The 20,316-nt window shown below is 44.5% G+C and overlaps 2 protein-coding genes across 4 annotated transcripts in view; both read left to right on the top strand.

Moving 5' to 3' along the window:
- Positions 1 to 2,155: 2,155 nt before the first annotated feature.
- LOC308688799 (T-cell surface antigen CD2-like) lies at positions 2,156 to 13,093 on the top strand. Its single transcript, XM_081362182.1, has 4 exons — positions 2,156 to 2,542; positions 3,857 to 4,153; positions 4,251 to 4,493; positions 12,941 to 13,093. The coding sequence occupies exons 1-4, from the start codon at positions 2,485 to 2,487 to the stop codon at positions 13,090 to 13,092; spliced, it is 750 nt and encodes a 249-aa protein (XP_081218308.1). The 5' UTR covers positions 2,156 to 2,484; the 3' UTR covers position 13,093.
- Positions 12,957 to 20,316, top strand: part of LOC308688796 (uncharacterized protein) — a 21,648-nt gene continuing 14,288 nt past the window's right edge. The window contains exon 1 of one of the 3 annotated variants that reach the window (XM_081362176.1): positions 12,957 to 13,093. The gene's annotated coding sequence lies outside the window, so the exon portion shown is untranslated. Of the gene's footprint in view, positions 13,094 to 13,728; positions 13,764 to 20,316 lie in introns of those variants that run through there. The other 2 variants (XM_081362177.1, XM_081362178.1) reach the window with 2 other exon arrangements.

Genomic DNA, 20,316 nt, shown 5'->3' with positions numbered 1-20,316 from the left:
GCACCACCAGGGGCCGGTTTCACAAAGCTATTTTAGACTGGTCTATAGTGTTAGACTAGTCTAAAATTTGCTCATAGATTAGTCTAATGCAAGTTAGACTGTTTCACAAAAATAAAGACTGACTTAATTTAGACCAAAAAAATGAGACACCTTACCCCCAGGCCAACTTAGGTCTAAAGGCCCTTTCACACTGGACGCGATTTTTACGCACGAATAATTCGCGCGATGGTTTTATTTTTTGATCAGCCGTTTGTGTAATGAGTGCTTTCACACCGAACGCGAATGTGCTGCGGTGAAAAAAATACTTTTTTTTTTCCGTTTCGATGTCGATTTTTTTTTCCTTTTGCGGCGACAGAAAAGACTTCAGCCAATCATATACTACAAGGACAATGATTGTGTGGCGTAGCATTGCCAACCAACTCGGTTATCACGACTGTGAGTATGTTGTGTGATAGTTTTAGTTGTTGTTTAGTCCTGTGCTGTGTAGGCTAGCAGGCTAAACTACATTTGGGATAGAAAGCTAATCGTCAAAGATAGAGATAGAGACCGTGTTTGCGCGGCTCATGTGATGGGTTTTGACGCGAACTATTCGCACACGAACTATTCGCTTTTTCGTTACGCATCCGGTGTGAAAGGGCCTTAAGACTCTATGTTACCTTGGCAACCAGCAGTAACAATCAGTTACATTACAAACTGTCAAAAGAAAAGGGAAAATGGCTCATAATTTAAACATTTCTTCTTACTACATTCCCAAGTAAAATGTCTAGCGTCCGATCAATTTTTGTTCCGACGGAACGCCTGAGACGTTTTCGCTGCTTGGGGGAATGTACTTTAAATATGAAACCATAGCAACGCCCATACACAAATTCTCGCCGCCGAGTTTCCATTGGTTGCTGCCCCGCGTTTTGACGCTCTCATTTGCATAAAGTATCCACCGAGATACTTTTTTGCAGCGACGCTGTTGACCAAATCGACGCGACGCGACCCATCATGCTTTGACCCATCTATGAAAATGAACTAGACGCGATAGACGCGAATTTGACGTTCTATTCGCGTTTGGTGTGAATGCTGCATAATAACAGGCTGCGATGTCAAGATCGCAATGCTGGAATGTGTGTGTGTGTCAGAGAGAGAGAGAGGCATGGGCGCGATCAAACAGTGGAAACATAAAAACATACTCCGTCATTTATACTCCTCCAACAAACACATATTTTCCGCTGGGGTAAACTGCACTGAGCGGTTGAATGCGCTTACTCGATCCACCATGTTTTGAAAAGTGTCTTATTTTACCCAGAATGCATTGCTGTGTAGTCCTACTTAAGATAGTCAGAGTCTTCAGTGCTTTGTGCAACGGTCTGATTTAGATGTCTATCTGAAGTCTGACTATCTACTATATCTAAGCCACAGTCAAAGTCTATCTTTGAGAAACCGGCCCCTGGGTTCGATAGAATCAAGAGTGTGAAACCAGGGGCACGTTCAAGTTCAAAACGGTGCGCAACGTTTTGCTACGGTTTCCGGGTTGAACGTCATGTTTCCTGGAAACGGCGTGCACCGGTGTGCAACGGGGTTTGAGATACATTTTCTCTTGTTTGGTGGGTGTGTCAGAACTGCAGTCCAATCATGGTATATAAAGCACGCGGTATTAAAGTGCACTCGCACAATGGGTTCAAGGAAAGTAATTTACAAATGTGTTCGATGCAACAACTGAGGATATTAGAAGACATGTTTGTTATAAGTTTTATTGTAAAAATATAGGATATCAACATAATGATGTAGTTGTTTATATTTTTTGCTTCATTGCAAGTGTATGACATTTGGTATAGAAATAAACAATGGTAGCCTAATTAAGTGCTTTTCCTAAAAATGAGAAAGAAAATACAGGGTATTAAAACAGTATGAAACAAAATAAAGTCAGTATGTGAGGCTAAATAGGCGTGTTTTAGTCTGAATTAAGTAAGATGTGTGCTTCCATTTCAGTTTCCACAAATCCCTTCACTCGATTGGGATGTTCTCTTCTGGGCGGCAAGTGCAGTAACTGTAACATCAGTCATCAGGCATATTTTGTAGTATTAAACACATATTTATACCGACTTCAACAGGCTCCGAAAATTCTTCACAAAGAACACAAAGAATGGCCTTCTCAGCTGCCATAGTTGCAACTCTTGCGTCATCAGAACAGTGTGTTCAACGCATCACCGTTTCTTTTTAAAAAACGTTATGCAACGTTTTGTCGGGGCTGAACGCAGCCCAGACCAACGCTGCGGGGGACGCCGGGAACAAACGCGCTCGGACCGCAGCAAAAAGCAGCCTAGGGTGCTTTCACACCTACCTCATTGAACCGAACATGTCACCGTAGAAAACATCTTATATTTAGTAAAAGAAACTGAAGCCCCGCCCTGTGGCTGTGGTTCTGAAACTGCGGTTCTGCTAATACTAGTTGATTGTGAAAAAGTTTCTGGAACATTTGCTGTGTTCAGAAGAGCAATGAGCTGCCAATACAATCTCTTGTTTTTATTCCTCTGTGGCTTCGCTGCACTCTCTGGTAGGTTCTGACTTAATTTTGTAAAGGAATGTTAATAGACTGAAGTGAAGAAACAGTTTATCTTATATATTTTGTAAATATATATTTTATAGTTGAGATCAAAAGTTGCGATCAATGGATATTAAGAATAGTAATCCATATTATTTTTTTTTCATGCATAGGCTACTGCTTTATTTTATAGTCTACCAACTCAATATTCTAAATCATATTAGAACATCTAAATTGTCAGAAAAAAATATAGTTAAGGCCATTTTAGACATTTCAGTGTCAGATCAAGAAAAAATATGTCCTTAAAGCACTTATAGGCTACTGTAATTTTTGGACACTTTTAAATGCAAATCTATGATGTTTACATGCAAACGGCTGCAATGAGTGTTTGTTTGTGTCGGCCTTTAATAGAAGACACTCACAGAAAGTCGAACATTTAGATACGTAGTCAAATTATAGAGTTACAATAAAGGTTTAATGGCATTTGTTTCTGTGAAGAACATTTAAACAATGATGGAATCTTTCCATTTCACAAAAAGTTTTTTGAAGTGGAAAAATGTTATTTAGATAATAGCAAATCCCCATTTGTGACAACTTACCCGTACAGTGTGATGAAAGATCCTGTTGTTTTTAGGAGTCCGTGTGTGTTAAATTAACTTTTTTATGGCGGGAATATACCGTAATATTGAACTGTTGTCTAAAGTTACACTGTAAAAAATTTGCTGTAGTTTTGCAGCTGTTTGCCAGTAACTTACTGTAGATTTAAATTTATGTTATTTACTGGCAACAGTTTGTTCAAAGTTAAATGAACATTAAACATTAACAAGTCTTTGTCTTTAAAGAATAAAATAATAAAATAACAATCTAATGCAAAGCATTCTGGGAACCAGAAATCTTCATCAACCTTTTTCTGTTTTTTTCCTTCAGATTTTGGTTCCAGAATGCTTTGCATGAGAATGTTATTTTAGTTTTATTCTGTAAAGATAAAGACTTGTTAATGTTTAATGTTCATTTAATTTTGAACAAATTGTTGCCAGTAAATAACATCAATTTAAATCTACAGTAAGTTACTGGCAAGTAGCTGCCAGTAATACTGTAATTTCTACAGATTTTTCTAACAGTGTAGTGTCTGAACCGAAATTGACTTTTAAAAAGAGATCACCTTGAGAATTATTCATTCTCTGTTTTTATGCTTTTTCCTCATAGTGAACCAAACATGAGCAGATGTTTGGTTCACTATGAGGAAATTAAATCTGTAGAAATTACAGTATTACTGGTATTACAGTATTATTTTAATAAATATTAATATGATTTTATTTATTATAGTCTCAACAGAGACATGTGGAAAAGATCTACTAGAGGGAACGTCCTGCATCATTAAGCTGCCAACAAAAAACAATGAGAAACCTCCTGAGATTAGATGGGTCCATGACACACACGGCACCATTCTTCGCTGGAAAGGTGGGATTATCAGAGAAATATCTGAAGGTGTATCTATGGAAGGAGATGGATCATTGAGATTTTTAAGTGTTAGTCTGAAGGACACGGGCAAATATACATTCAACGCATATAATGCTGCTGGTACAGAGATTGGTAGAGGAGAAGTGGAAATTAAAGTATATGGTAAGATGACAAACACTTCTACCCTTCCAACACAATAATAATAACAAAATCAGACTGTATATTTCTATAGAAAATATCCACCATGTTTCTGTTACAGAAAAGGCCCCTAAACCTGCTGTGAAGATCAACTGCACAAAAGATGGGAATGCGACTCTCACCTGTGACATCGGAGAAAGAAAAGATCTGACTCTATCCTGGTATAAAAAAGACACAATTATCAAGAATGAAAATAAACCTCAAGTGTTCTTGTCATCTACTCAAGTACAGGAGAATAAACCGTACTCATGCGAGGCACACAATCCTGTCAGCAAAGGCAAAAGTGAGAGTGTTACAGTGTCATGTAAGTATTTCTCATTTCACATGCTTTTTATTCTTAATGTTCTGATTTTGTGCTATTATTACTTAATCTTTATCTTTTAAAATACTAAAATAAATGTGTGTGTTGTCTCAAAGACAAGATAAAACGTACTCGGTTACTAACGTAACCTCGGTTCTCTCTAGAAGAGGGAACGAGTACTGCGTAAGATATCTTACGCTAGGGGAAAATCCTTTTCCGCGAGATATTGAAGCCAAAAATTATCCTTAATTTTGTAATAATGCAAAACGCGTTGCAGCAGCAATGCAGACATAGGCGAGACAGCTCGCGCGCCTATTGGCTGCTCTGCGGCAACTGCAGCAGCCTATCGAGCGAGGCCTGGCGTGACGTCAGACCCAATCAGGGACTTCGCGCCCGCTGCGTCACGTCCCACCGAAACGGGCGTGGTCTAGGCCTATAAATATCGCTCGCAGGCAGCTATTATCTGGTTTTTCATCATCGAAGCAACCAGAGCGTGTGCATGCACGGCAAGATACGCAGTACTCGTTCCCTCTTCTAGAGAGAACCGAGGTTACGTCAGTAACCGAGTACGTTCTCTTACGAGAGGTCTCTCGTACTGCGTAAGATATCTTACGCTAGGGGACCCAATGTAAAACGCCGTGTATGCTGAGATCTGACACCAAAGACCCAAGGGCGAAAGCCCGGGGTACATATAGTGCACAATCACTCAGTGAACTCACAGGGAGTCCGGGAAGAAGGAGGGGTGCAGCCTCACTTTTCCACATAAAGTAGCGTCGATGGGACGCGAATTTCATCATACAGACAGGGCGGGGTACGGCCTGAACTGATGGGGAAAAATGTGGGTCTTACACAGTTTGCCCAGCTTTATACTGTCGAACGCTGAGCTGTGCTCAGCAAACGCAGCATTCTGAGCTGAACGCATCAGGTCAGATAATACTGGTAGTTTAGACCGACAGCAGCCTGGCCTGCAGGGCGGGAACCTCTAGGTTATAAAACCTTATAAATGTAGACGGGGAGGCCCAGCCTGCCGCCATACAAATATCTTGCAAGGCAATCCCACTTGACCAGGCCCATGAAGAGGCCATGCCTCTCGTGGAGTGCGTTCTGACACCCAAAGGGCACTGCATGCCCTTGGAGGCGTATGCCAGCGCTAAAGCATCAACTATCCATCTGGATAGGCTCTGTTTCGACGCGGCTAGTCCCTTAGAACGCCCGCTAAACGAAACAAAGAGCTGTTCCGTCTGTCTGAAAACAGACGAGCGAGACACATAAGCTCGTAATGCCCTGACTGGGCAAAGGAGGCTCGCGTCTCTTTCCTCATCAGGGACCGGCAGGGCTGACAGAGAGATAATCTGCGCCCTAAACGGTGTGTTGAGGGATTTTGGAACATAACCGTGCTTAGGTTTGAGTATAACTTTTGAGTCATTGGGCCCAAACTCCATGCACGCCGCGCTCACAGAGAGCGCGTGCAGATCCCCTATGCGCTTCACTGAAGCGAGAGCCTGCAAAAACACCGTTTTGAAAGACAGGTGTTTCAAATCGATTGACTGTAAAGGCTCAAATGGCGCACCTTTCATGGCTTCCAGAACCGTAGAAAGGTCCCATACGGGGACTGAGGGAGGTCTGGGAGGATTCAGTCTCTTAGCTCCTCTAAGGAAGCGGATGACTAAATCGTTCCTTCCTATTGACTGACCAAGCGTTGTTTCTGAGAACGCTGCTATAGCCGCCACATAAACTTTGAGCGTGGAGGGGGCCCTGCCCCCATCCAACAGCTCTTGTAGGAAGGAAAGCACCTCCGTCACATCACAGTTTGTGGGTGACACACCACGGGCTGTGCACCAGCCCGAAAACACTGACCATTTCGAAGAATAGAGTCGCCTTGTAGACGGAGCTCTAGCCTGCGTGATCGTGTTTAATACTCCTTTAGGGAGTCCAACATGTACCCGTTGATGGCCCAGACATGAAGGGACCATAGCTCCGGGTGAGGATGCCAGATCGAGCCGCGGGCCTGTGAGAGGAGATCTCTCATCACTGGTACTGGCCACGGGGCAGTACTTGCTAACTGCATCACGGCTGGAAACCAAGGTTGGTTTTTCCAGAACGGTGCTACCAGCAGTACTGAGCATCCTTCTTCCCTGATCCGTTCTATCACCTGAGGCAGGAGAGAGACGGGGGGAAAAGCGTAGAGCGGGCGGTGGGGCCACACATGGGCCAGCGCGCTCATGCTCTTGGAGAAAAATTCTTGACAGTGAGCGTTTTCTTGAGACGCAAACAGGTCCACTTCCGCTCTGCCGAATTTCTTCCACAGCAGTTGGACTGTCTGTGGGTGTAGAGACCATTCGCCAGCCGGAACATTGTTCCTGGACAGTCTGTCCGGTCCTAAATTCAAGATCCCTGGCACGTGCGCCGCTCTGAGCGAGCGCAGGTTGCACTGAGCCCATACCAGGAGGCGTTCTGCCAGCCTGTACAGTTTCTCGGATCTGATGCCGCCCTGGCGATTTATGTAGGACACCACAGACATGTTGTCCGAACGGACCAAGACGTGGTGACCTTTTATTTGGGGACAAAAACGCGTCAGCGCGTTGTCTACTGCCAGCATTTCGAGGCAGTTTATGTGCAGGAGCTTCTCCCGTTCTGACCACTGGCCAAAGAACGGTCTGCCCTCGAGCAGCGCTCCCCATCCCGAGGTGGACGCGTCCGTGGACACCACTTCCACCCTCGAGGAAGTCCCCAGGCTTACACCTGATTGGTACCAGTCGTTCGCTTTCCAGGGTTTCAGAGCTGTGACGCATTTCTGATTGACCCTGAGGCGAAGCAAACCGGGTGCCCACGCTTCGCGTGGGACTCGCGCTTTCAGCCAAAACTGCAGCGGGCGCATGCGGAGCAGACCCAGCTGGAGCACTGACGATGCTGAGGCCATGAGACCTAGCATCTTCTGAAATTTTTTGAGCGGGACAAACGCGCCGCAGCGAAAAGAGTTCGCTGTGCGTCGAATGTCTACCGCGCGCTGTTGTGATAGTCGCGCTATCATGGATAGTGAGTCCAGTTCTGCGCCCAGGAAAGATATTTTCTGACTGGGTGACAGGGAGCTCTTTGCCCAATTGACACTCAGACCTAAATCCTCGAGGTGATCGAGTAAAATGGTCGTGTGTTCTATGAGCACTGCGCGAGATTGCGCTAGAATCAGCCAATCGTCCAAATAGTTCAGCACTCGTATGCCTCTCATTCTGAGGGGTGCGAGCGCCTCATCCATGCACTTCGTAAATGTACGGGGTGCTAGGGACAAACCGAACGGCAGGACTGTGTACTGATATGCCTGGCCCTCGAAGGCGAATCTCAAATATCGCCTGTGACGTGACGCTATCTGTATTTGAAAATACGCATCTTTCAGATCTATTGACACAAACCAATCTCCTTGGCGAATCTGCACAAGGATTTGCCTGGTCGTGAGCATCCTGAACTGCCGCTTCACAAGCACTTTGTTCAGTTGCCTTAGATCTAGTATGGGTCTGAGACCCCCGTCTTTTTTCGGTACCAGGAAGTATCTGCTGTATAGCCCTCCCTCGCTCTGGTCTTGAGAGAGAGAGGTTCTATGGCCCCTTTGCTGAATAGTTTCGTCACTTCGGGTCGAAGTAGATGTGCTACTTCTGTTTTCACCGTGGTCTCGACGCGCGCCACATAGCGGCGAGGGCGTCGGCGAAACTGCAGCGAATAGCCTCTTTCTACAATGTTCAGCACCCACTTCGAGACCCCGGGTAGCTTTGCCCATGCGTCTGCATGGATAGCTAGGGGTCGAATACGAAGCACGCTCCGCTCACTCAGCGATGGAGAAGCTTCGGTGTGCTGTAACACTAGCGTGTCGCTCGTGACATTTGAGGCATGGGGCGCGCTGATGACAGCGGGCAGATTGCCTGCGCTCGACTCCTCTGCGGTGGTTAACCGCGAGGGGGAGGGCTGGGCGGTTCCCGTGGGAACTGTCATGTCTATGTGTGGATGTGGGCGCGGGACAGCGGGCACATTTATCACACCGAAAACATCGTTCGCTTGCGTGAAGCGAGTGCACGTTGGTTTCGTTTTTACAGAAACCGTGAGACATGCATAACGTGGTGTTAGTGGGCACTGGGTAGTGGGCACGTTCACCATGTTTGAAGCGCAACCGATCTGAGTCGGTTTTATGTGCGCGAGCCCTGGGTGACAGGCTGTGCTTATGTGTAGGGATGGGCACTGGGCAGTGGGCATTCTTACTACACACGAAACACCATCGGCCGTGGCCGGGACACCAGAAAATACACTCTCTTGGGGATTTATCTGGGTAGCCGTGAAAACGGCATTTGTGTGCAGGCAAGCGGGTGACAGAACCGACTTGTTGGCTGCAGAAAACACTGGAACAGTCACATTTTCTGGAACTGGACGAGCGAATAGCTTTGGTGTGAGTCCGGCCGCAGCGGGACTGGAACACCGTCGTTTTCCTAGCTGTGCTAGGACGACTTCGGGGCCTCGGGCTTCACCGTGATCCTAGGTCGCGGGCCGCGTCCTACGGGGCGGCGACCGGATGAGCGGGAGCGCGGTCTCGCGCTTCTGGCCTGGCGGCGCTGTGAAGTGGAGGCAGTGGACGGTGGCTGTGAGCTCTGAGCCGACGTTTCGCACGGCCTGCTGCAGAGCTGGAGCGCTTCGGGAGGAAGTGCTTCATAGCCTGAGACGCTTTCTGTACCTCTGCGAATCTCTCCGCGAAATCCTTGACGGAGGATCCAAAGAGGCCTGTAGCGGAAAGCGGGGCGTCGAGGAACGCGGTGCGTTCAGACTCGGCCATTTCCGAGAGCGTCAGCCAGAGGTGTCTCTCAGACACGGTGAGAGAAGCCATAGTCCGTCCAATGGCTTGTGCTGCGGACTTAGTAGCACGAAGAGCGAGGTCCGTGGCACTCCTTAAGTCCGGCACGCAGATCGCGTCAGGTCCTTCCTCGTCCAGCTTACGGAGGAGATCGGCCTGGAAGATCTGGAGCGTTGCCATGGTGTGCAACGCTGACGCAGCTTGCCCGGCGGCGGAGAAAGCGCGGTGGAGCAAGCTTGACGTCGTGCGGCAAGCTTTAGAGGGTAGGGCCGGCTTAGCGCGCCGTCCAGCGGAGGGCGGGCATAAGTGGGCCGCTATCGCCTCTTCAACCGGCGGCAGCGAGAGGTATCCTTTGTTATCCTCGCGAACCGGCGAGCTTTGGCGGCTGGGGGAGGGTTCCGGGGCCCGCTGGGCACGGCGCTTTTTACGGCGCGACGCCGCGGCGGGCGGGGGAGCAGTCTCGGTGAAGAAGGCTAGGCGAGTCCTCAGAGTCGCCATTGCCATCAGCTCGCAGTGAGGGCATCCGCCGTCAGCGAGCGCGAGAGCTGCATGTTCCTTACCCAGGCAGGAAACGCAGATCAAGTGGCGGTCCCCGTCGCTGAGTGTGGCTCTGCACGAGCCGCAGGAAGGCATCTTAAAAAAGACGCTAGCTCTTTTAGAAATGCGTGTCGCGGCGGCGACACACACACACAGAAATACAGTGTAATAAAGAGAAAGGATATGAGCGCCGGAAAGCGCAGCAGGAAGGCAGGAAGGCGGCGCGGCCAGCGACTTCAGTGACTCGTCCCGCTGAAGGTGCTCTCTCTCGACGGCGCGGCTTCTAATCCAGCTCCAGCGATGCGTGTGCTTCGCTTGAAGGATGAAAAATGAAGGATGAAATATCGCCTGCGAGCGATATTTATAGGCCTAGACCACGCCCGTTTCGGCGGGACGTGACGCAGCGGGCGCGAAGTGCCCTGATTGGGTCTGACGTCACGCCAGGCCTCGCTCGATAGGCTGCTGCAGTTGCCGCAGAGCAGCCAATAGGCGCGCGAGCTGTCTCGCCTATGTCTGCATTGCTGCTGCAACGCGTTTTGCATTATTACAAAATTAAGGATAATTTTTGGCTTCAATATCTCGCGGAAAAGGATTTTCCCGTAGCGTAAGATATCTTACGCAGTACGAGAGACCTCTCGTAAGAGAACATCTAAACCATGACCTTTAAGAGTTTTGAACATATCTGAAATTAAATATTGATGTTAAACATAAACATGTCTGTAAACTGTCTGTGTGACTTTTCGTGGTTTCACTTTAGTCTCATAGTATATGCACTGGTTTCTGGGCCATTTCCTGTTTTTGTTGCTGACCTTTAATCATGAATCTATGACAGTAAAATAACCATATTTTGGTGCTTAACCGCAAAAAGGTGGTAAACTGTGAACTTACTGAATCAAAAGTGTGGACACATTTATTTATTCACAATTAGCTTTTACAACTTAAAATTTACCATTAGAACAACTTCCCTAGAATGAACTTGCTGAGATAACTCAAATATCCAAGTTGTCACTTAAAGGGGGGGTGAAATGCTATTTCATGCATACTGAGTCACTCGTTTTTTTCCGGAAAGACTCGGTACAGCCATCTTTCTTTTAAAAATGTAATAAAACAAAATACTTTTTGGAGATATGAAGGATGCAATATTACTCTATAGGTACTCAAGATTAACAGGAGATTGAGTGAAAATGAGTATTTCACCCACCCCCCTTTAATACAGTTTCACAATTCAAGTTGAATAACTTAAAATTAAGGCAGCACAAACACTTAATAATGTTTTTTATTAAATTTCAAAGTCATGGAAACTATGAAATGACACAAGTCTGGGAATTATGTAGTCACCAAAAAAAAGTTAACAGATAAAATGAATAGAAGAAAATGTTTCCTTTATGTTGATGTCAAAGGTTATGTTCATTCAGAATCAATGGCATTTGATTTTGCCAACATGCTTGACGTTCCCTCATCTTTACAAGGAAAAAGACTATGCAAAGTAAGAGAAAATACAACCCAGATAAGGTTAACTTGGTACTGTATTGGGTCGCACTGTAGATTCCAGCCTTTTAAGCATTATTGAACGAGGAACATGCATGTTGCATCTAAGTTTTCTTCAATACCTGTTTGAGTCTGCCCATGTCTCGACCTGTTTGAACACTATCACTTGGGAATAAGGTCTCTAGTGCTCCACTAAACACTATCACTTGAGATCTCTAGTGTCTAGCCTGAGCAATAATCAAACAGACTCCAGACAATGCCTTCGAATGTGCTTTAATCACGGCCGGAGAACCTCAGGCCAATCCCTGAGAGAGAATCCCTCCACCAAAAAGATTACCACAGTTTTTATAGATTAGAAGCATGGCAAAGGTGACATGATTCATTACATAATTTTTCTACAATATGATTGGTTCTTCATGTATAATTCAGAAAAGCCTTCTGTTACAGCAAATCTGTATTTCTTAATTACATGTTATTCATAGTCATGAGTATATATATTTAGACATCAGTTTAATTTCCCCTTTTGTTATATTCAGATTTGATTCAGACACACTTTGGCCAAGTTTTGGGGATATTTAGTTTTCAAAAGCATATAAATGTTAATCCTGCAAGAAAAATAAATGTTAGTTATGATTAATTAAAAAAATCCATCACAGTATACATTCACACATCAAGTTTTCAGCTCAAATTGTTTTTAAAGTTAATTAAGAGCAAATTCAATGAAGTGTGTCCAAACATTTGACCCCCTCATGAAATAATGTTGGATCTTACAGTATGTGATAGATTTTTAATAGAAAAGATAGTAACCTAGTTTTTGGAACTAATTATGTTACTAACTATACAAATCTGACTTTAGATTTCTTTAACCTAATTATAAACTTTCACCTGACTTCCCATTTGGGTCTAATGTTATGACTATCTTTTACCTGACTTCCCATTCTAGATCTAACAATATAACAAAATAAATCTTACTTCCTTTTTTAGATCTAACCTTCTGACAATTTTTTGACACAATGTAACCTTGGATAATGTAACCTTGGAATTTTATCAATTTAACCAATCATATTGATAGAATGTGACATGCTAGTCATGCTGATTCTATTTTGATGTGTCTGTCTTTATCCTATAAAACCTGATGTATGTTTCTTTTTGGGTGAGGTGCTTTGGAGAACTTCTCTGAGATCTCCCGGCCGTGATTAAAGCATTTAAAGGACATTTACTGAAGTCTGTCTGTTATTATTGCTGCAGCAAGTTAGTTAGCACCTTAGCGGAACAAGGTACAGGTTAGACACTGAAGACCTTTTTCCCAAGTGATATTGTCAATAGGGAGCGAGACGTCGTTCGACTCTTTGTGAGGCTCTTAGGCGGGGTTGGATTGCGGCTTATAGGCGTCAACCCGTGCGTTCAGAGGTAACTTAACTGAGTATAATATTTTCAGGTGTCAAGGACACCCGGTTCAACCTAAGTCAGGTACGTAGGGGAAAATCTACCACAAGTATTACCCATGATGCAAATTGTAGGATTTTAAGCAGCTAAAAATAGATGTTTTTTTAATGATCCACTTGTCTGTTATTGATTTCATGGCCATGTCTTACAGGTTCAGATCCAGGTCTCAGTAAAGTTATTTGCATTGATTTCTGGGTCATGGTAAGCATCCTAGCCGGCGGAGGAGCCCTTCTGCTTCTGCTGATCTGTGTTCTCATCATCTGTGCGTATCGAAACTGTCGGCAACGTATGAAGCACCGATAAGGTTAGCAACGTCTTCATCACCTCTAAAATAAATCAATGAGCATTTGTGTTTTCAACAAAAGATCAAACTGAAGCTGTAGTTGTCCTTGTTGAGCTTGAAAAGTTCCCGGCACAATCATCAACGTATTTCAATGCCAACTCTTAAATACAGTAATTTAAATAAAATTAAACATATCTGAATGTTCCAGGTTTCTTTGTCTTCAGAGACCGCATTGTGTGTGTGTGTGTGTGTGTGTGTGTGTGTGTGTGTGTGTGTGTGTGTGTGTGTGTGTGTGTGTGTGTGTGTGTGTGTGCTACACTGTCTGTCCACTTTGGGAGTTGGAATTCCAGTTGTCAGTGTGGAGAAAGTTTCTCAGAGTGAGAAAGAGAGAAAAAAAGACATCATGTCGCAAACAATCAGGAGATGCGTGCCTCTCGAGATGTGTGTTTACGGCCCATCGCTGTTAATTATATACATGAGTTCTGCTTTGATTGTATGGGGGAAGAGCATGGCAAGTGCGAGCACTGTGAGTTTTTCTCCATTAAAGTTCAGGCAGAGGACGCTGCATCACTTTGTTGCTGGTGCTGCCTCCGAGCATTCCTCCCAGCTAGAAATCCGCACTCATTCAAGGATGTGCATGTATTGCATGGACGGAGAGAAAGCACTGACACCTGCAGGATTTCATCTGACAGTACGTTTTATTTAACACTAAAAAGTTAAATAAGCATATACTGTATAGTCTTGTCCGTGAGAGCAACGTTAACGCAGAAAGAGTGTAGCTTCTATATCTATAGACTTTTTAAAATCTGAACTCCAAAAAGCAACGGAATTGTCAGACATCCATTAGTTCACAGAGGAAAACAACTGAAAAACAGCGCTGGTTGTTCTCTCGATACTCGACAATGAAGTAGGTACTCGAAGGTATAATGCTGATGTGTTTATTTATAAGTATGAAATAATCCCGAAAAAAGCACAAACACGGCAGAGATGCCAAGTTCAGCAGCTGAGATTAGCTGAGGTAGTAACGTGATGCTAACAGACAGCAGACAAACGGCTAGCAGTGACAGCAGCGGCAATCCACCTGTCACTCAAGTGACCACTTTAATTATGCAGAACTTTAAGGCTTAATATAATTTAAACGGATGAGTTATAAAAAAATTCACCCCTCTCACAGTTGTCATGAAGGGCAAAATTAGGTAGATAGACCAAAACCACTTTTTGCACCAGGCTGTAAAACACATTTTTTTCTGCTGTAAAGTTTGACATTTAACATGGGGGAGATACAGATTTGACTCACTTTTGCATCCAGCCTCCAGCGGTCAGTCGATGAATTGCAGTTTAAGTCACTTCCTTGTTGGTTTCAAGAGAGTGACAGGGAGGTTGCCACTCGGTTACAACTGTAGTGGCCACAGGAACAAGATACCCCCAAACGCTTAAAGTTAGCCTACATGACGAGTTAACTCGTTCATAAAAAATATATGACCTCAACATCAACCTATTCGGCTATTGTAGGTGCTAAGGCCTGCGGTTGTATGATGTTGCCTCAGATCGAAGAGACGATCGTGGGCTATCTCTCCCCTCATCATAAAAAGAAAAAAGAAAAAAAAGAAGCATTTCAGTCAGCGAGTCAGGCTGGTACTACGCTGCACACCATGGCAGTGTTACAGGCATACCAGGCTGATCTACTGAAAGATTTAATTATGGCCTTTCATCTAGACCATGTTTACTTGTCTGGTTGATATTTGGCTGCATTTAATGCTGAGGTATTAAATGATAAATACTCATCTGATTTGAAGTTAGATGCTTGTATTAATATCTTGTCTTGCTGTTCTCTGGCTACATTTCATTATGAGGAATTAAATAGTGAAATAGCCATCTAAAAAAAGGCCTTTGAGAGCGCCACCTCCGAGTGCTCTTCCTGCAATTATAAAGTGCATGAGAAGTTACTCGACAGATTACAGCTCGACTGACCCTTCTTTGAGGACCTCCATGATGTTAACTCGCTCAAGGGGGGAACCTTATTCTTCGTATGCGGTCGTAGATGGCCATTCAGCCCAAGGGAGGTCATCATCTCAATTGCCTCGAATTGATGGCTGTATTTCTGGCCCTGAAGTACTTCCTCCAGCAGTTAAGGGGCTACCATGTCCAAGTGCCTGTTGACAACACCACAGTAGTCACCTACATAAATTGCCACGGCAGACTGTGTTCGTGCCATCTGAAAAGGCTAGCACAGCAGGTTCTGGTTTAGGACAAATTCCTGTCCTTTAGGATGATTTACACCCCTCTGCATTTTAATGTGGGAGCAGATTTGGGAAAGATTTTACGAAGTAGAGCTGACCTCTTCGCCTCTCAAGGGACTTTGCAATATCCCCTCTGCTTCTCTCTGAATTACCCAGCCTGTATCAGAAAGAATATTCTGAGTGCTAGGGCTCCCTCCACAAGAAGAATCTATGCCCTTAAATGGGGTGTCTTTGGAAGGTGGTGCACTGCATGCCGTGCAGACCCAGTTCTCTCTAGCTTCACTTCTAGGAGTTAGTGCTCATTTTACCAGGGGCGTTGCTTCCTCCAAAGCTTTGGCATGGGGCGTCCCCTTGCAAAAAGTATGTGATGTGACAGGCTGGTCCTCTCCGCATACATTCATCAGATTTTATAGTTTGGATGTTCATGTGACTCAAGGCTCACATGTCCTTGAGTCTCACATCCCAAGCTCATCCGTCCTTCGGATGAGACGTTAAACCGAGGTCCTGACTCTCTGTGGTCATTAAAAATCCCAGGATGCCCTTCGAAAAGAGTAGGGGTGTAACCCCGGCATCCTTTGCCCCTTGGCCTCTATCCATCATGGCCTCCTAACCATCCCCATATACTAATTGTTTTCATCACTGTCTCCTCTCCACCAGTAAGCTGGTGTGTGGTGGGCGTTCTGGCGCAATATGGCTGCCGTCGCATCATCCAGGTGGATGCTGCACATCGGTGGTTGTTGAGGAGATTTCCGCCTTCTATGTAAAGCGCTTTGAGGTCTCAGATGAAGCGCTATATAAATGTAACAAATTGTTATTATTATTATGTCTGAGAACTTTCATGTGCTTGTGAGCACACTCTACATAACGGTGAGGGGTCCAGACACTTCCAGTCTGGCGCTGTTGGTATTCTCATTCCCATAGCGCTAGCAGCGCAGCATTTAGAGAAGCTTTTGAAAGGGTACGTCTCTGGTTACTTGACTGTACTTGACCCTGCTCCCTGAAAAAGTAGGAACGAGATGCTGCATTACATTGTCGCACTGAGGGTTTGTCCAGACGTCTCTTCGGACAAAGTGATACCTGAAGGCGCACCTGTTTCACATCTATTTATAGCCTCTAAAAAAAACAATTCCAGTGACGTCATCGTCAGATGTTATCTGAGGCCAAGTTCCTTGGCATGTTTGCACACATGCTTCACAACCAGTCACACACAAAGGTGTTCCCAAAGCGCAATCAAGTAACCCGAGACATTTTCTAAGAATCCACACTTTCAAAAATTATTAGAATATCTGATCATCAAATATATCATATTCACTGTCTACTGTATGTAGATTTAGTATTACTTGGTATTAATTTGAGAAAATATAATTCCCAGTGCACGCAAACTTACCAGATTACTAAACACTCTGTTGATATTTTCCAGATAAAAAGGAGTTCAGGCTAGCAGAACTTACCCCAGGTCATACCAGTACAAACAACTCCAAATAGACCACTAGAGGGCAACCGGCGCCCCCATCCTGTAAGAAGACCCCATGCCCTGCAGCCCATCTCCGCAAACCCCTCCTCGAACCCAGACTCAACCCAAAGCCCAGATCCATGCTCATTTCTTTTTTTCGTCTTAGGCAGAATGTCCAAGCTGTTCTTGTCCATAGAAAGAAAGTAGTTGGTGATTTATAAGCTTAACTTTAATACAAAAAAAGTCTTTACAACTTGTGCGTTGTACTCCAAGTGTTCTGAAGTCAATTTTTCATGATTTACAATACCACTAGTGGGCACATATCTTTCACTTTACTGATACCCATTTCCCTTTAAGACCATGCGCTTCATACACCGCACATGCTTGGTCAGGATAAGCATCTAAACTTTAAAGCTGTGTGCGTTCATGCAGAGTTTATTTCACAAAACAGAATTAAGTCCCAGCACTGCATTAAGCAGAAGGAGATGGAGCTGGAGAAAGCGTGCCTCATTGCATCAGTTCTTCGAGAATCAGAGACTGAAAATACAACAGCTGTTCCCACAAACCAGAAGTGAACTTGACCCAGGGCAGATAGAGACTGATATACTCTGTTCACAGAAGGTAGAGTTTGCTCACATACATACACATACAGCTTTTTTCACAATGCACATCATTTCAAAGCAGCTTTACAGAATATGAGTCCACATTACAATTTAGAGTGATCTGTAATCAGAGGAAACTGTCTAAGTTATGTATTTCAGAAATGACATATACAAAATCACAGTTAGCAAAAAAGGTATTAATTTAAACAGTGTAATAATTTAATGCAGAAACAATGAGCTAATTGAAGTAATGAATACTTGTTTGTTAACAAATGATCATGACATTTAGAAAAATGTAGCATTGGTGCATGTTGATTCATGTTGACACTAGAGCAGGGGTGCCCAACCCTGCTCCTGCCGATCGACTGTCCTGCACAGTTCATCTCCAACCCTAATCAAACACACCTGCCTTTAATTTTCAGAGTTGGATTCCCATGCTAAACATGGATAAAGTTTCAAAAACTAAGTTGTACGTTTGAATGAGTATTTTTGTTCCAAAAATACTCCTTCCGGTTTGTCACAAGTTTCGGAAAGTTTTTTTCGAGTATGGCTCTGTCTTACGTAAGATAAAGCGGAATTTCCTTATATGGGTCCTAAGGGCACTTCTCCGGGAGGACGCGGGCGCGCGCGCACTCGCAGACCAGAGCAAGAGAGCGAAAGCAGTTCGCCATCAAAGCACCCTGCCCGGCTTTTGGGAAGTCAATGTCACCAAAGAAGTGTGTTTTTGGTTGCCAGGGCAAGACAACCCTGCACAGATTCCCAAAGAACCCAGCGTTAAGGGACCAGTGGATGGAGTTTGTTTTCCTGAGCATAAACGGAGTTGTGTAAGACTGTTGTTCCCTGCATTTCGACGATGATTGTTTTATAAACAAAGCCCAGATCGTCGGATTTGCAGATCGTCAAATGCTTAAGGATCGAGCAGTCACAATGATAAAGGTTCGCGGTCGTGCGTTGGAACGGTGAGTAAAACTGTTGAACAAATGTATCTGTGTGTTGTCACTAGCTAAGCTTCGCCCACACGGCCCGCCCCCAGCCGCTCGTTTTTTTCCCGGAAAGACTCGGTACACCCTATCTTTCAATTAAAAATATAATAAAACAAAAGACTTTTTGGAGATATGAAGGATGCAATAATACTCTATAGGTACTCAAGATTAACAGGAGATTGAGTGTAAATGAGCATTTCACCCCCCCTTTAATTGGTTGCTTCAGGTGTGTTTGATTAGGGTTGGAGATAAACTGTGCAGGACAGTCGATTGGCAGGAGCAGGGTTGGGCACCCCTGCACTAGAGGCATATGCTTTGCTGGATGATGGTTCCAAGCCGACTATTCTCCTTTCTTCCGCTGCACAATATCTCCAGCTACTGAAAGAACCAGAAACACTCTCACTGAGAACTGTACGGCATGAGGTCGTTCACCTGAAAGGGGCATCCGTTTCTTTCGAAATTTCCCCAACTGACAACTCTAGACGTAGATACAAGATCCATCATGCATTCACTAATGATGAACTGGGTCTTTCCTTTTGGGACAACCTGCAGTCCTTGTTGTGCCACATAGAACAACAGCGAAGGCTGCGAAGAAGTTCAAAGGTCTATAGAACAGCCATTCTATGTTGACAATGGTTTGCAAAGTCTTGACTCTACAGAGAAGGCTCGTTAGCCTGGGAAAACCCAGACGAACTTTCGGCAAATTTAGATTTGCTCTGCAAGTCAGTCTGGCCAAGAACCAATTCAAGCCCATTTCCACTCTTTCCAAATCTTGGCACCAATCACAAACGTTGAGGCGGGCTTTACACGATGACGATCGCTCTGATTGGTTTTAAGTCTATCCAATTGTGCCTAGAGGCATTTGAGCGACGTCCATTGGTGACGCCCCTTTGGAAATGGGATGTGAATGAAGCCTCCCCAGACCCACTCTCAGTTACGACTGGGAAGGGTCTGGTGTAAACCAGGCTTGTAACCTCATCGACAGTATGCATAGTCTTTTGTCTTCAGGGGCCTCATTTATAAACGTTGCGTACGCACAAAAGAAGGTGTACGCTGCTCTCTACGCAATAATTGGTATTTATAAAAAGCAAACTTGACGGGAAAATGTGCGGTCCTTCACGCATACTCTGACCAGGGCGTACGTACAAAAACGGGTGAAATGAGAAATGGCAGATGGAAGAAACACGTGAAAGTGTGTGAAACTGTAGATCGTTGTGTAAAAGAAATGGCAATACTGCCTCTCATAAATAACATGAAGACTTCACAAAGCAAGTCTTACAATTAACAGCCTACACAAACACCCGTTTGATCGATCTGCAGTGTAAAACAAACAAAATCCAATGAAGATTACAACAGAAATGCAAATTAACACATATTTGCAAAAAGATATAAATATGTTCTACAATAATATTAGCATATTATGCACATCTGTAGCTTGTCAGATGCAATCAAATGGACGGTAATAAAATGCCATGATGCCATCACAAAGCGTAATGACGCACAATGGCTGATCATGCGCTTCACGCTTGCGCGTGAGTGAAGTTACATTTCTTGGTTTTCCTCTGTGTTTGCCATGATTTCGCAAACTATGAATATTAACTTGTGGGCGTTTCATGGACTATTTATGGGCAACTATGGGCGTGACATGAAGCCGCAAAAGCTGTGCTACATTTAGAATTGATTGTGATTTATTAAGGGAAAACTGCATAGGATGTGCGTGCGCACGGTTTTATAAATCCGAATATTTCTGTGCGTACGCACATCCTATGTTTCATCCGTACGCCACTTCTGACGCAAATCCTACGCAAAGTTTTATAAATGAGGCCCCTGGAGTCTTTGAAATCCACCAGTGGGCCAGTAATGTACCTTCTGTAGTAGAACACCTCCCAGTTGAAGCCTGAGCAGCCAGGACAGAATTGTGGCGTACTGAGCATAGTTCAGATCCACAAGAGCTCTAGGTCTTCGT

This window comes from Scardinius erythrophthalmus, assembly GCF_964197995.2.
Source record: "Scardinius erythrophthalmus genome assembly, chromosome: 3".
NCBI classification, from domain to species: Eukaryota; Metazoa; Chordata; class Actinopteri; order Cypriniformes; family Leuciscidae; genus Scardinius; species Scardinius erythrophthalmus.
This window is presented reverse-complemented; position numbering and strand designations above follow the sequence as displayed.